This window comes from Meles meles, chromosome 1 (genome assembly GCF_922984935.1).
Source record: "Meles meles chromosome 1, mMelMel3.1 paternal haplotype, whole genome shotgun sequence".
Lineage (NCBI taxonomy): Eukaryota > Metazoa > Chordata > Mammalia > Carnivora > Mustelidae > Meles > Meles meles.
The window spans coordinates 11,516,318-11,532,098 of record NC_060066.1 but is presented as its reverse complement, the minus strand read 5'-3'; the positions used below and the strand labels follow the sequence as shown (position 1 = coordinate 11,532,098).

The window sequence follows — 15,781 nt, the reverse complement described above, 5'->3', positions numbered from 1 at the left end:
CATGTTTCCTGCTGTCTTGAGGGCGAGAAGAGAACCTGAAGGCCCAGTGCCTGGCCCGGGTCTCCTCCCCACATGGCAGTGCTGGGAGCAGCAGCTACAGGAAAAGAAGGAAACGCCCAGTGGCCCGAGGGCTGGGCATCGTCCCCCCTCTTCATGTGGAGTGGGTGCATGGACGTGGGAGTGGGAATGGGGGGACCCCCAAATGCTGAGCTCTGTGTTTTGTAAGCTGAGGGAAGCGATGGACATTTATGTATCCAGAGTGAGCTTGGACACAGGAGCTGGACTGACCTCTGTTATCTACCCCCACTCCCTGCAAAGCCCAGCCAAGTGGAGTCTTGACTCTCTCCAAGTGGAATATAGTGGACAACTCACAAAATGGCTTGATTTCAGATGTTTGGGATCAACTGAGAATATGTTTATTTAAAAGCAATTTAAATATTAAAAAAAGTAGAAATTAACACATACAGTACTGAAAAATGGTCACATTAAATACATGTGAAACGACAAGCGTACTGATGTCTGGTGGTAACAGCCAGAGGAGAGTCTGGAATTTGCCTCGCGGCACTACGGGATTCCGACACGACATGTAGAGGTTCTAGGCAATAAAAAAATAAATAGCAATTGCTGTTCAACAGTAAAATAAGACACAGACTATCTGCAGAATGTAACTTTCCCTTCTGGGGGACAAAAAGAATTAACTATTTTTTTTCATAAGGTTCCATACCTTCAAAATACTGTATCATGTACAAAACTGCAGATTTGCAGTGGCTCACTGAGTTTAAGAACAGCATCTGAGTCACACTCGACCAAGATCCCCAGAGGTATTCCTACCTGGCTTTCCTATGTCCCACAGTAAGCTGGATTAGAGGGAACTCAAACTCCTCATGGAAAACAAAAACAAAACCAGAGGTGAGGGAGAAGGTATTAAAAAATGCATTTGTGTAAGTGGTTTCAAAAGAAGAAAAAGAACAGACAATGACTCCATGTAATTTTAGACATCGAGGTTTTGAGTTTTTTAGAAAACCAGTTTATTTTGAGATCAGCTGAAAATACTGTAGGCCACAGAAACAAATAGTTCTTTAATGCAACTAAAAACATGTATTTGAATGAACCAGGACTCTAGGTCACTTCGGATGGCGACGTCCTGTCCTGACACCAGTGAGGCCAGTAAGCGGGGCTGCAGTCGCCCAGCCGCCCACCACTGCCGGGCTCTGGACTCTCGCCTTCTGTGTGGGGCTCACGGGGTACCCCTCCTGCCCAACCACCCCACCCTGGGCGGCAACTGCTTAAACTCACTTTCCAGGAACAGCTGAGAAGTTGTGTTGCAGGTCTGTCATGCAAGGTTTACTTATCAGGTGGTTATTCCAAGTTTTCGTAGTACTCACGTAAGCAGAACTAAATGGATATTCACTGAGCACGGAGACTCTATTAAGGAGGGCTTTTCCTAGGGGTTCGGTGGGATGTTGTGCTTCTGTGAAATGAACCTTCCTTTCTTACTGCCAAGGTCATGGGCTTAGTAGGATTAGCTTTCTGTGCGGTGGCCCACAGAGCCGTGTAAGCAAACGTGACGCCAGAAGGCCCCGGGGGCCTTGGAAATCAAGAGGGCAGCCCTGCTGAGCAGGGAGGGCAGCTACCGTGTTCTTGGCAAAGTCCGGACTGACGGGGCTGGCGTTCTGGCGGTCAGACAGACAGACGGATGGGGCCCGGACGGGCGGACACGGAGGGAGACCCGCTCACAGCGCGTGGCTGAGAACTGGCCTGACCATACGTGTCCACGGCACCGAGTGTGAGACCGGCAGGCTCGCCGACGACGGGGGCAGAATCGGGAGCGCGGAGCAAGGAAAGGTGGCGTCAGCACCTGGATTCTGCCACAGGGGACCGGCGTGAAGGGCCGACTTTCAAATTCCGTCATCTTCGTGAACCTTCGTGTCACGCATTTGAACTGATCAAGGGAAAAACTAAGAAAATAATTTAAATTGATGTGTTCGGGGCTTTAACACAGGCGAAGGATGCTGATCAGAAGAGGAGATGGAACTTCACGCTCTGAGAAAGCCGAATGACTGGTTAGAAACAGATATTGTTGCAACCTTATAATTTCTGCTTTAATGGCGATCAAGTTAAAAAATGTACAGTTCCACTTGTCCATACTATTCCTTTATAAAAGGCAGATTTTGGGTAAGCTTCTAAATGCATGCATAATGTCGAGGCTAATGCTTCCTGGCGGTCCTCAGTTCCTGAAAGTTGCGCTTCTTCAGGTGTGTTCTAAGCTTTTGTCAAAATAGTCGTGAAGGATATGTTATTTTTGCATAATGAGGTAATATCTCAGGGGCGGGCACTCCTCACCAGAAGACCATATACACCCACCTGGCCTAACCTGCACGAGGCTGCAGGGACCGGAAAATGCCACCAAAGGTGTCGGGTCGGCGAATGTTTTGCTGAAGGAATAACACTTACATTGAACCGAGCACTTCTCTGTAATAAACACCAACGTCGGTTTTTGTAGCTGTAAACTGTGTACACAGATAAACTACAGGCTGGTCTGTCCTGGAGCTAGAAGTCTCGCCTGGAGAACAGAACCCACCTCTTTGCTAACGTTGCATCTGCGGTAACACAGCTGAGAACACTGTCGCATTAGGAACGCAGAGTCAATTCCCTGCCCTTCCACGGTTGCTGGAGATCACTCTTATTTGCAAAGCCAGCAGTTCCTAGATTCCTGGTTCTGTCTGTCTGCTGGGAAAGCAGCACAGAGGTGGGAGGGCTAGACGGCCAGGATGGCAGACCGGTAAGGCGCACCGGGTCCCAGGGCCCCCTAACACTGGCGAAGGCAGATGCCCCCTGGGTATTTACAGCACACAGCACAGCCCTCCTGAGGTGGCCCTTCCGGGAGTCTCTCGTTCTGTAACAGCAGCTATATACACACGTGTGCACGGGGTTACGTTGGAGGCAGCGGTCTCGCATGACGATGTGGACAATCTTAATTAAGTTTCTGCTTTTTGCTAGTCGGACAGGATGTGAACAAAGGACACTGGAAAGACCCCCTTCCTTTCAGGCTGTCCTTCAATGTGCCCGATCTGTAGGGAGAAGAGAGAGTTGTCAGGCTGGAGGCAGCCGGCAGCTGCCCAGTGACAAGCCCCGGGGGTCACAGTCCCCATGGACTTGGCCCACAGCCTGGGGTAGAAGGCGCGGAGCCTCCCCCGCCCTCTGGGGGGCCACACACAATTGCAGCAGAACAACTAACAACAGAAGGTGCGGCCCACTCTGTGCACACGCGGCGATTGTGGGACCCTTGTCTTATACCTGGGGTGTCCGTGGCCTGCCCCCCAAACCAGGTGGAGAGCCTGCCCGTGGTCTCCCACAGGCTGCAGACTCAAGTCCGTGCCCTTCACCCACGGCACAACTGCCTCTCCCGCTGAGCGACCTCAGACAGGCCTTGCGGGCCTCTTGTCTGGAAGACGGGGCTAAAATACTCTTTCCTCTCGGGGCTGTGGTGAGATCACACAGTCAACCAGGCGGGAAGAGCTGCTCTGGACTGAGCTTGTTTTCTGGGTGCTGTGGGGGGAGGAGACGGAGAGGGCAACTCCACCGTCTGCTGCCCAAGCCTGGGCCACAGTCACCTGCGAGAACTTGCCAGTGATCTCAGTTAGACCAACACTCGTTGCAGGAAAGAGAATCCCATGGCGAGCCTTCCTCAGAAAGAGCAGGTCATGCACGCTGGCTTCAAATGACCAAGTAGAGGGAGGGGGTGGCTGTCAGAGCTGGGCCAGGCCGGCTCTCGTCTCCATCCACAAAACCCCCGCGGCGCCCACGGTGGCTGGAGCGGGAGCTGCGGGCCAGCCTGGGCTGCTTCCTCCATCTCCCAGGTCTGTGACCTTGGGCCACCACTGGGCTACTGGGCTCGCTTCTCTTGAGGGTGGTACGGGCTGCAGACCTGGCTTCCCCGGCTCAGGGGGCCTCACTCACTTGGTGTCCTGCACGCGAGCGGGTTTTGTCAACCGGAAGTCGGTGGCGTGGGCAGCGGTTTTATGTCTGCCGTCGGCACACAGAATTCCCGCGCAGGACGATGCCAGAGGCACCAGTGAGAACTTTCCACTCACTCCCTCTGGGTCCTCTGCTGTCGTCCCCCGTTTCCTGGCAAAGGATCTGACCACTGCCTGCTTATGATAATATCCACGTTTCCCCAAGTGAGTTCCTGGGACATCTTTGTGAGGCAGGGTTACCCGTGTCCCATTTCTGAGCAGGAAACAGGCTTACGGAAGGAACATGCCTTAGCCAAGGCCACAGAACGACTCAGGGACTTGGGCCGGGGTCTCAGAGCCCATCTCCTTGTCATGACTCTAAGGTGGCTCTCGAGCAGGCTCCACGCCAGGAGCAGGCCCAGCCCTAACGAAAGAGGCAGGAAAGGCCACGGGGCCACCCCCAGCATGTCCCTCCCCGAGACAGAGAGAGAAAGAGGCCTCATCACTTCCTTTGGGGCATTCCTGCTTCAGCACCCTGCAAATTCCGGGCCAGTAATTCTGTTCTTCCAAGCATCCCTGGCTTCCACCAGCCAGAGGCTCAGGGCAGCCCCCTCGGGTCCTGACAACTGAAATTCCTCCCACACAGCCAAAGGTCCTGGAGGGCAAAACTGCCGCCGGAGAGCCACTGCGTTGGTCCAAGCAGAATCCCTGTGGCTGTGACCAAGAGTCTGGAGGCATTCTCCAGGCCCAAAGGTCATGCACACCTGTACTGTGTGTACATGGGTGTACATGTACGTGTAAGTACATGCACGTGTGTTTCTGGGGCCAGCGCGGGCTCTGTGGGCTGAGTTATGAACCACAGGTCCCTGTGGGCTGGTGGCACACAGGAGGCCTAGGAAGCAGTGTCTCCACACCGCTGCTGGGAAACACTCAGCCAGGAGAGAAGTAAGACCACCACCCACGATGCCTCTGGCCTGCCGGCTGTCCCAGGAGCCTCACTCCGGACACAGACTGAACAGCACAGACCCATGGGGCCGCGCTTCTCATCACTGACAATCTGCAAATGGCCACTGCGTGAGGACAACGAGGCCTTTCCTTCCAGACACCGGGGCAGCAGGTTTTAATGTAAAAGGGATTGTTATAGATATTTTTCGCTTACTCCTCTAGAATCGAGAGAGGAAGGTGCCATGCCCCACTTGACAAAGACAGAACCACAGGCTGGGTGAAGGAGCCTGAGGCCGGCACGGAAGGGGGAGAGCCCTCAGACTCTGGGCTCTGAGAGGATTCGGAGTCTTGACTGCCTGCTCCCGGCTGTGTCACGTGCTTAGCCCTCCTGAGCTTCTGTCTCACATCTGAAATGGCCGGAAATGCCTGTGGCTCACAGGCTGTGTGAACACGAGGGTCAATCACATGCACACGGTGGTTCTCCCGACCCCATTTCAAAGCCCCGCGGCTGTGTGTCTAGCATGACCGCGGTACGGGGAGACAGCCGGCGAGAGCGGCAGCGGGGCGCCCGGCCGGGTACGTACCCACCACTCCTGGTCCTCCTCCCCTGTGACGACGATCACCTCCCCCTCCATGAAGGTGAGCTCATCGTCATTGTCCGCCTGGCAGTCATAGATGGTCTTCACTCGTCTCACCTTGTTCTTCCCCTTCGAGACAGAAACGGGGCTTTAGTGGAGGAAAAGGACGCACAGACCTTGGGCGTGTGATTTAACCTTACTGAGCCTCAATTTCTCCTCTGTCAAGGGTGAGGCCTCTCCGGCAGGAGCCCAGGAGCTGTGTGCTCCCTCTCTCTTCCCGAGCACTAGGATGGGGCCTGGCGTTCAGGAGGGCATGCTGCCCATCAGGTTCACGGGCAAACTGTGGCTGGGGACCGAGATCCAGCCTCACCAAAACCCGAGGCTCCCTGCCCTCCCCACCCCCAAGAGCAGCTTGCAGAGCTGACAGCAGCGTCTAAAAATGGATCTGGGAAACATGATGTAGAGAGAAATGTGCAGCTTCTGCACACTGAATGCACAGCATAAACAAATTTCTCAGTCCCCTCGCGGAAGTACTAAGTCAGCACATGCTGGTTAAACAGGGCGGCGGCCCTGGGCGGGAGGACCCCAGGCAGTTCCCTGAAATGTTCTAATTTGTGATCAGTTTTCGCTTGCGCTTTTATCTGTTGGGACTGCTGGTTCTTTGCAAATAGGAAGATGGAAATAGAGAAATCCTTTTTTAAAGGTTTTTGGAGCCTAGCTCATTCAGGAATTAGTATTAAAAAAAGCAAGCTGTGTCTCTCTGTGTTTTGGGTCAAGTGAGTTCTCTGTGCCCTGCTGTCTCCCTCAGTCCCCCTGCTCCTTTCTGTAGCCTGTCCTGGCAGTGCTGGCTGGAGGGACCGCAGCCGTGCAAGGCTTAGTGGTCTCAGCTCCAAGGGCTGCAGGGCTCCTTGATCATGGGGAGGATTCGATGAGGGCAAAAAACCACGGTCAGGAGCAGAGCCTGAGCCGGCATCTTGCACAAGGCCTTCTGGGGTGCCAGGACTCCACTCTCTCATGGCAGTGCTGTTTTTATAATGAGCCAGGGCAGCACTGTTGTGTGGAGTGGGGGGCCTTTTGGTTCTCACTGACCGTGCTCCTCAGCCTGGGACACCAGGGCCCCTGCTGGGGTACAAAAGAGGGCAGGACCAATGATCACTGAATCCTCTGGCCCAGAGAAGTAGGTAATGGGCCCAGGTCCCGCAGCAAGAGCAGGTCATGAAGCCCGCCTGCTGGAGTCCAGCACCTGCGTCCCTCACCATGGGGCTCGGCTCTGCCGCACTGCGGAATCCCAGCTGGGGCACAGGCCCTCCCTCCAGGTTTCGGAGTGTGGCAGAGTCTGCCAAAGCCTCGGAACTGGTCTCTACCCACCGTGTTGATTTTCCTGGGCAGTGGTACAGGCGTCTCAGGCAGGGTGGGCGTGAGGTCATTGGCATCTTCGGACGCTTGCTTTTGGATGCCATCTCGGGACTGCACGTTTGGGGAGAGATCTGCCGGCTGTGACTTCTGGGTGATGTCGGGGGGCTGCTGGGCCTTGGGGGACACCTCTCCAGTCTGGGACTTCGCCAGCAGGTCTCCCAGCTGCGGTTTGGGAGGCAGGTCCTTCATCTGCGGCTTGGGAGGTAAGTCTGCCAGCTGGGGCTTGGGGGGCAGGTCGCCCAGCTGGGGCTTGGGGGGCAGTTCTCCTGGCTTCGGTGGCAAATCTCCAATTTGGGGTTTGGGAGCCAGTTCCGTGGGCTTCGGTGGCAGGTCTCCGGGTGGTGGCTTCTGCGGTAACTCTGCCAACTGTGATGACTTCTGGAAGATCTCGGCTGGGATGTTGGCTTTGTCCAGGGAGAGGTGATGGCTGGTTTCTGTTTTCCTTAGTGCCACTGTGGGAAGCAAGCACAGAGAAGGAAGTCTCCAGAGGGGCCCCAAGGCAGGGAAGTGCTGCCCCCTCCTTTGGTCACTGGGAGGACGGGGCCCGGAGGCGGTGGTGGGGTGTGTGTAGTGTGTGCCCGCTCCAGGGCAAGACCCAAGTGCACAGGTGTGCAGTGCCCATTCTTAAGAGGAAAAAAGCTGGAAGCCTGGAAGGCGTCCACATGACCATATGTGATTTCATGCCTCAGTTACCTAAGAACGGGATGTCCAAACTAACCCAGAACTAAAAAAGAAAAAAGAAAAAAAGACTGGAATACAAACAGGTTACAGAAAATTAGACATACAGAGTCAGGTTTTCCACAAAACTACCACCTGAACGTAGCCACTTACAGTAATGTCCCGTACTTCCTTCTGGACTCTTCCACACATCTCCCACAGACAGAACTGTGATCTGCTTTTATCTATATACTGCTTTAGAAAGAGGATTTGCCAGGTCAATAAAATTCCTCTAATGGCAGTAGATAATTTTTTTTTAAAAGATCTTATTTATTCATAAGACAGCACGAGCAGGGGGAGGGGCAGAAGGAGAAGCAGGCTCCCCACTCAGCAGGGAGCCCAATGTGGGGCTCGATCCCAGGACCCTGAGATCATGACCTGAGCCAAAGGCAGACGCTTGCCTGACTGAGCTACCCAGGTAGCCAGCAGTACATAATTTTTAATGTTGCATTCTGTCCCATTCCGTAGCTGTATCAGAATTCAAATTCCCCACGTCTCTAGGATTCCCATACTACCTACGAGGTCAAAGGTCTCTCCTCTCGCCACCTCCCCCCCCCCCCCCCCCCCCCCCCCCCCGAGGGAATCTGCTCCACTTTGGAGATACAGCTATACCTACTTAGGAAACGTTACACCGGAGTAAAACACAGACTTTGTAACTTTGTTTCTTGCCCACTTACTATGTTCCAGAGAGCGTGCTAGGCAGGTCCTCCCTATTCCCTGTACGGCCTCGGTGTCAGGATTCTAGTTTGTGGAACCATTCCCACAGCTCTTGGCACAGCTCTACTGGTGGGACCTATGACACTGAAGACAAGTCTCCAAGCCCAGCTCCACCATGTACTTGACTTGCTGTGTGATCTTGGGTAAATGACACAACCTCCCTGTGCCTCACCTTCCTTATTTCTAAAACAGGAGTTAATACAGGTAAAGAATTTGCCAACAGGACCTGGCAGGCTCTAAGTATTCTCTAAGGGTATTATCACTACTGTAAGTCAGGGTTCTTTGAGGCCAGGATTCGTATTTTTATGTATCCTTGGAACACTGACTCCTGGTACAGAGGCCAAGCACATCCTATGCATTCAGCAAGGAAACAGCTGACTGAGGTACTCTGAGTAAGTCTAAGAATTGTATTCTAGAAGTACAATACATTCAGAAAGACACTCTTCCAGTTTACTATGAACAACAACAAAACAAAACAAAAAGAAAAGATGAACCCCAGGGCTGCCGACCGTCATAAGCTGCACCGTGGCTGCTTCTGCTCATGGCCTGCTCAGCCACATCCCAGCTCATGGGCCAGCCCTTGACCTTCAGCTGATATGGCTCCACTCAAGGAGTTCAAGCAAGCCAGAGTCCTCTCTTCAAGTCACACACTGGGTGAAGGCGAATCTGAGGCAGCAATAAGGGGCGCTGGGGAGCTTCCCGAGGCAGTGGGGCTGGCCAGCCTTGCTGTGCACCCCTCATGGGGGAACAGAAACTGTAAGCGCCAAGCGGATGCAGCCCCAAGACATTCGAGTCTGGTTCGAGAACTGGTTCTTGAGGAGGGATGGGAGCCCCACAATGTGATGCTTGTGGCCGAACGTGTGGCACGGCACCATTCACAGCGGACAAGCTGCGCTCCGTGTGGCTGCGGGATGACGGGGTCCACCCAACACCTCACGGCACTAGACCGCAGAATACCGTGCAGCCAGTAGAAGTTGTTTGTGATGGAAAATGTTTCTGACGTATTATGTGAAAAAAAAAACAAAACACCCCCCCCTTAAATCGAAACCTTAAACAAAAAAAGTACAGTAAAAAAGATATAAGCTAATTGTGTATGTTGGGTGATATAAGACGACAGGTGGTTTGTATTTTTCTTCTCTTTGACTGTATTTTTTAAAATCTTCTACAATGAATACATGTGCTTTTATAATCGGGAGAAACAGAATAAGAGAATTTCTCCTCTACAGAAGCTTGCCCAGCTTTTGGCTATTCCTTTTCCAATCTGGTTTTATGTTTTCCCCTCTCCAATCAGAAGTTCTTTCTGACCCTCCTACGCTGTTGGTGGGAAGGCAAGCTGGTGCAGCCACTCTAGAAAACAGCATGGAGGTTCCTCAAAAAGTTGAAAATAGAACTACCCTACGACCCAGCAATCGCACTACTGGGTATTTACCCTAAAGATACGAATGTAGTGATCCGAAGGGGCACGTACAGCCCAATGTTTATAGCAGCAATGTCTACAATAGCCAAACTATGGAAAGAGCCCAGATGTCCATCAACAGATGAATGGATAAAGAAGAGGTGGTATATATACACAATGGAATACTATGCAGCCATCAAAAGAAACGAAATCTTGCCATTTGCAACAACGTGGTGGAACTAGAGGGCATCATGCTCAGCGAAATAAGTCAATCAGAGAAAGACAATTATCATATGATCTCTCTGATATGAGGCATTTGAGAGGCAGAGTGGGGGGCTTGGAGGATAGGGAAGGAAAAAGTGAAACAAGATGGGATCAGGAGGGAGACAAACCATAAAAGACTCTTAGTCTTATAAAATAAACTGAGGGTTGCTGGGGGCTGGGGTGGGATAGGGTGGCTGGGTGATAGACATTGGGGAGGGTATGTGCTGTGGTGAGTGCTGAGAAGTGTGTAAGCCTGATGATTCACAAACCTGTACCCCTGGGGCAAATAATACATTATATGTTCATAAAAATAATTAACTAAAAAAATTAAAAAAAAAAAAGTCCTTTCTGAACTGCCTTTTTAACTCTGAAGGAACGACAGGCAAACTTTCCCGCAAACTGGATCACAGTGTCACTGCTGGAGCGAGACCCATTAGAAATAAGAAAGAGACGCTGGGGCAGGGACTAATTCCTGGGTGTCATGGGTGCAGGCCGGCAGGGGCATGTAGCCATGAGGGTAGGGGAGTGGGAGGCTTGTGTCCTGTTCACCGAGAACACAGAAGCCAAGTCATTTTTGAGGACAACAGAGAAGGTGTGAAGGAGACAAGGGGTAGGGCAAGGGCGAGTCAGAGGACCCAGCAGAGGGAGGGCACCGGCAGCCTCAGAGGACTGTGTGAGCTCAGGAGTCAGGAAGCTGAGCGGAGCTGCTGTCCGGACTGTTTCTCCAGTCCAGAGCTGATCAAGAGAGCAGAACCGGCACAGGAGGCGTGTGGAAGAGGACAGAGAGTGTTTGGAGAGACGTTGGCTTCCGAACCAATGTGGGATAGTGAGAAAATGGCAGCAGCCATGGGGGTGGGCAGTTGGGCTGAGAACCGCTGTGCTTTGGGAGCAAGATGAAGGGAGTTGGACAGGAAGGTAGAAGCAATCGGGGTTAACGTGCGATCAGTGGGGGAAGAGCACAGGGCTGACTCGGCGGCAGATTGCTGACAGTGGGCACAGTGCCCCGAAAACACCTCCAACTTCTCTGGGATCAGCACAGCCCTTTGGGCAGAGGTTAGAAGAGGAAAACAATGACTTGAGATAAAGACTCAGTAAATGCGGGGAAAGCTTCCTGTGTTCCATGGAGAATGAATGGACAGCCACCTGGGACTCTCTCATTGTACTACACAGGAGCCCGGTCAGTGCGCTGCCAAATATGCCACTTTCCCAAAGACCCGGGGGAGGGGTGGATCCCAGCTTCCCATCGTGAATCCCTAACTTTGACTTCTGCGGACAAAAGTCTTGCTGTAGGCGTGGAAACCCATGGGGCGGCCATGAGTCCTTTGAGCCTCCATCAGCCCTGTGGCCTTGCGGCCCTAAGCGAGGATGGACAAGATGAACCAAAGGGTCTGTGGGTGCTCTCAGCTCCCAAGCTGGAGCTGGCAACAAAGAAGGAGGAGCAGATAAGACAATGGACATGCTGGTCCTATGGATGAAAAGCTCGATCTGGATTAAGGAAGATCTGGTCAAAGAACCGAGTGTCTTTGCTTGGCAGGGAAGCAGCATTTACAGACACTGCTTTCTTGTGCTTCTCAGAGCACGAGTATCTCTACTTTGCATGATGGACGCCATCCCAGGAAAGGATTTCTGTGCCATGGAAAGTGAGGGGCTTTCTGAAGCATGACCTCATTTCGTCCTGACAAAACCTCACGAAGCAGGTATTCTAGCTCATGTTTACAGGTGAGGAATCAGGCTTCAGGAAGCTTCTGAGTCCCTGGCCCAGGCCACACGGTGAGCGAGTGGCAGAGCTGGTACTGGTTCCCAGGTCTCAGACTGTGCTTGCAAGAGGAGAAGGAATCCCAGACCCAGGGATGATAGCTTATCTTCTAGAAAAGGACTGTGGTTTTTTTGGGGAAAGTATGGTGTTTTGCTAATCACAAAAACTGAGTTTATAAATATCTTTCTTTGTTGAATAGATATTTATTGGGCACCTACCACATGCCAGATGCTGCTTTTAGGCATCTGGGATTAAGCCAAGAACTTAAGAGACAGAGACTGCTGTCCCCTAGGAGGGCACCGTGACAGTCTACGTGAACACGAGAAAGAAATCTTACCTTTCTGAGGTAGTTTAGGAAGAACCCTTGGACCAAGGGCAGTCTTCGCAGAGCCGGTGCTAATTAATAAATAAGAATCATTTAGTATCTCAAAATGTTATAATATCGCTAGTGATCTAATATTCAAGGAAATCAGAGAGTTATGCTGAATTCTCTAAAAACCCTTTCAAAATTTCTTCAAGAAAAGATTACAGTCTGTTTTCCATAATCCAAAATTTGTCTGGCTGGGGAGGACCCAGGAAAGAGTGAACAGCCCAGCTCTAGGAATGACAAAGCCGCCACCTCCATTCCTCAGGTAATGTCTGAGTGTCCGGCGGAGCATGACCGCAGGGGACCACACAGAAGTCTGTCTCCACACAGGACACTATCTGCCACCCTAACTCTTGCCACCCCCCTGCCCCAGGTGAGGACACTGACGTCTGGGGACTTTCAGCAGAGGGTCCCAAGGCTGGCCAGGGGAGGAGCTTATAAATGGAGACCTCGTTCCGTTCACTGGTAGCGCGGGTGTCCTTGGGGGCCCCAGAGCAGACAGTGTGGGTCTCAGACCTCCAGACTCAGTCCCTGAGCTTTCCCTCCTCATGGAGCACTTACAAAATGAGTAGGGAAAAACACCCAAGTCTCGGGAACAGAAATCCACCCCGTGGGGTCTGAATGATCCAATGCCCCTCCCCACACGCCCCCCCCCCCCCCCGCGATATGCCAGGGCTGCGGAGGGCACGTGCGAGCTGGCTCCCACGGTGCTCCTTCAGCAAGAGGCTGGAGCTATTCTCAGAGGACACCAGGGTCCAGCAGCCCCAAGGACGCACAGCAGTCGAGCACCAGAGTCTTCTGCGCCAAAAGCCCCTCTGAATCTCCCATTTGTCCTTTTCTGCCCTAGGATGTCCCAAGGACTGGCCTTCCCCTCTTTGTCTCCTAACTGCATTTAAAGGAACAGGGAAAGCCAAACCAACCGAACAAAAGAGAGTCAAAAGGAGAAGATGAAATGCACGGGCTGTCACCTCCTAACCGCTCTCTCCTCAGCTCTCGAGAAATCCTACTGCCCCCAGACTATGGACATAATGTCCCTGCGAATCTGGAAACGCTGAACCCCTGTGGCGCATGTTCTCAGGGAAGCACACCTGTCGATTACGGACGTGAGCATTACTGATGTGAGCACGACGGTGATTCCTGACCGAAGCCCTGGGTCAACACTGAAGGCCGGCGCGCCTGGGCCGCTTCCTTCGCAAACGAGCACGAGGTCGCCACTGTGTGGACATGTGCGTGCGTGCGTGGGCGGCTTGGTTCTCGTTAAAAAGCATCTTGAGGGCACTCTCCATGTACCAGACACTCTCTCCCTCTGGAATAAGACCCCAGAACTGCAGCCTGAGTCCCCCCCTCCCGAGCTGGGTGGAAGGGGGACAGAGCGGGAACGTCGGGCGGGACGCGAGTGGAGGGGACGATGGGACATGGAGTCTGGAGAGCCACTGGGTTGAGTCCAGCTCTGACATCTGCCACCACTTAACCCCTCCAGCTCTCAGGCCTTTCCCTCATCTATACAACGGAAGGAATAGTAATCGGTCTTTCTGACAAAGTCTAAAGGCTAAGTAGGACAGTGGCGTTAACATAAATGGAGACTTTGTTTTGCTCTTTTGATAAACTCTAGAAGGCAACCCCCCTATACCAGCTGACTCCTTCTTCCCGAGGTTTTGGGACTGGAAGTGGCTCTTTGTGTCTTTATCTCAGATCAGGCCTCTGGAGAAAACTCTTTGCATTGGGATTGGACAGATGTTGTGCACAGAAGATCTTCCAAAGTACCCTGTTTCCATGAAAGCAGGGAAGGAAGGACGCTGCTTTTAGCCTAGCTTAAGCAAATCTTACAAATGGGGCACTTGGAGAGTCCTATTTTTATGTCTGAAAATCTCTGGGCTGTCAGATTTCCCTGAGGACTGTTTTAACTCCCAAGTCTGTAAAAATGAGTGAAGAGTAACAAAACAAAGCTACTTAATTAAAAATTAAAAATACAGCCTTATTCTGGTAGACTCTGACATGAGGGAAGTGAGGTCTGTCCCCACTGGGAAACCGGAGGGAGCAGAGCCTGGCATTGGACACCCCAGCCTGCGGATGTGCCTGGACACAGCGGCTTGTCCCGGCTGGCCCCGAGGGCCAGGTGCACAGACAGTATACGTTTCATTTCTTCTCCCCATCAGCACCAGCTGGCAGGCCACACTTTGAATATATTGCTATAACACCCATTTCTAGAATTTCGAACAGTAAGCTGTGATCCCAGCCGAGGGAGAAACGTGAAGGTGGCTTACCTTGATTGCTGAGACAGTCCCTCAAACTTGTTTGCGGTCTTACTTGATGATGATGGACCCACATCGTTACCTACAGGGAAAAAATCACACATCAAGCTGCATCTTCAGACAGGGAAGTGGAATAACAGGCCTTAGGACCAGGCAGACAGCCACCCTCTGATTCCAAAAAGGAACTGGAAAGTTTCGAGCTACAACAGTATGCATTTGTAACTTTAAAAGAAAACTAAGCACCGGTGTGAGCTCTGACAGTGTTTACTTATTTTTTTTTTTTTTACTTTTACTTTTTTGCTATTCAACGACTATGTCGAAAAGGTGAGCAGCCTGCCCCCAGGCAAGGCCTATAAGATCACAGGACTTTGGGGATGTCCCATTGGCTCAGGAACTTGTCCTTAGCTTGGGTGTAGGGAAAGAAGAGTAAAATCTCAAAGGCCGCATGCAGGGAGACTAGCCCTGGGAGCCAGACTCAGAATAGACAACCACAAACTGTGTGTGCGGACGCTCTTCAGCAGGGTGGTGATAGCTGGCCGTCTGCGGGGCAAGACTCTTAGGCACTCTTGTCATCACTCACTCAGATGTTAGCATTTATTAAGCACCAACTAGGTACAAGGCCTGGATGGAGAGCAGGAGGCACCAAAGAAAATCAAATGTCACTGTTCGCGCCGAGCTTCTGATCTGGCCCAGGCAATGTGTGTGCACAAGCGAGACTGAAAGTAGGGAATGAGGTCAACGGTGAACAGGGCTGGGGGCTATGGAAAGGAAACAGTGTCAAAACCCCACTGGTAAGAGGTGCAGGGAACGTCTTCTTTGCCTGACAGAGCACTTGAGCAGCAAAGCACTTTCTCATGGGGAGGGGGCAGCAAAACCACAAACGTGCTCTTTGTCCAGGAGAAGGCAGGAAGACTGGTGAGGGTAACTCCCGAGTGACCCATCCCATCGTGGGAGGAGCACAGAGCCCCAAGCTGCCAGGCGCCCAGGAGGACTCCCTGGGCCCTGCAGGGGCACAGCTGTCTCTGGGGCTCAGCTCATGTCCTTCCCTGCCTTTTCAAAGACTGCCGTGCAAAGTCCCGGTGTGCCCCTTCCTCCCCGGCCTAGACACCCACAGGATCCCCTGGGTGCCGTGGGGAAGGGGCTGGCTGACGAGAACCAGAAACAGGAGGGTAGGTGCAGAGGACAGGAGCGGCTGAAGCACCGAGCTCTGTACCCTGCGTGGTGTGTCTGCCCCACAGCACCCACGGCTGCCCAAGCGCTGCTCCTCACAACAGGAAGGACTGGCGTCATTATCCTCATTTTAAAGATGAAGAAACGAGGTGAAGCGCACTGGTGGCCGCAGGTCACATGGCTAGTGATCTACCGGGAAGTCCTGACCGCGGGTCTACAGGCTTGTTGCCACCTGTCCTGTCGCCCC

General features: G+C 52.6%; 1 protein-coding gene across 5 annotated transcripts in view; it reads right to left on the bottom strand.

Moving 5' to 3' along the window:
* Positions 1-411: 411 nt before the first annotated feature.
* The window catches only part of ASAP1 (ArfGAP with SH3 domain, ankyrin repeat and PH domain 1), a 352,276-nt gene continuing 336,906 nt past the window's right edge, over positions 412-15,781 (bottom strand). For all 5 annotated transcript variants that reach the window (XM_046008073.1, XM_046008083.1, XM_046008053.1 and 2 more), the window contains 5 exons: positions 14,377-14,446; positions 12,083-12,141; positions 6,848-7,347; positions 5,486-5,608; positions 412-3,071 (listed from right to left, as the gene is read on the bottom strand). In XM_046008073.1, the coding sequence (XP_045864029.1) occupies positions 2,997-3,071; positions 5,486-5,608; positions 6,848-7,347; positions 12,083-12,141; positions 14,377-14,446 (827 nt within the window). In that variant the 3' untranslated portion in view covers positions 412-2,996. The remainder of the gene's footprint in view (positions 3,072-5,485; positions 5,609-6,847; positions 7,348-12,082; positions 12,142-14,376; positions 14,447-15,781) is intronic.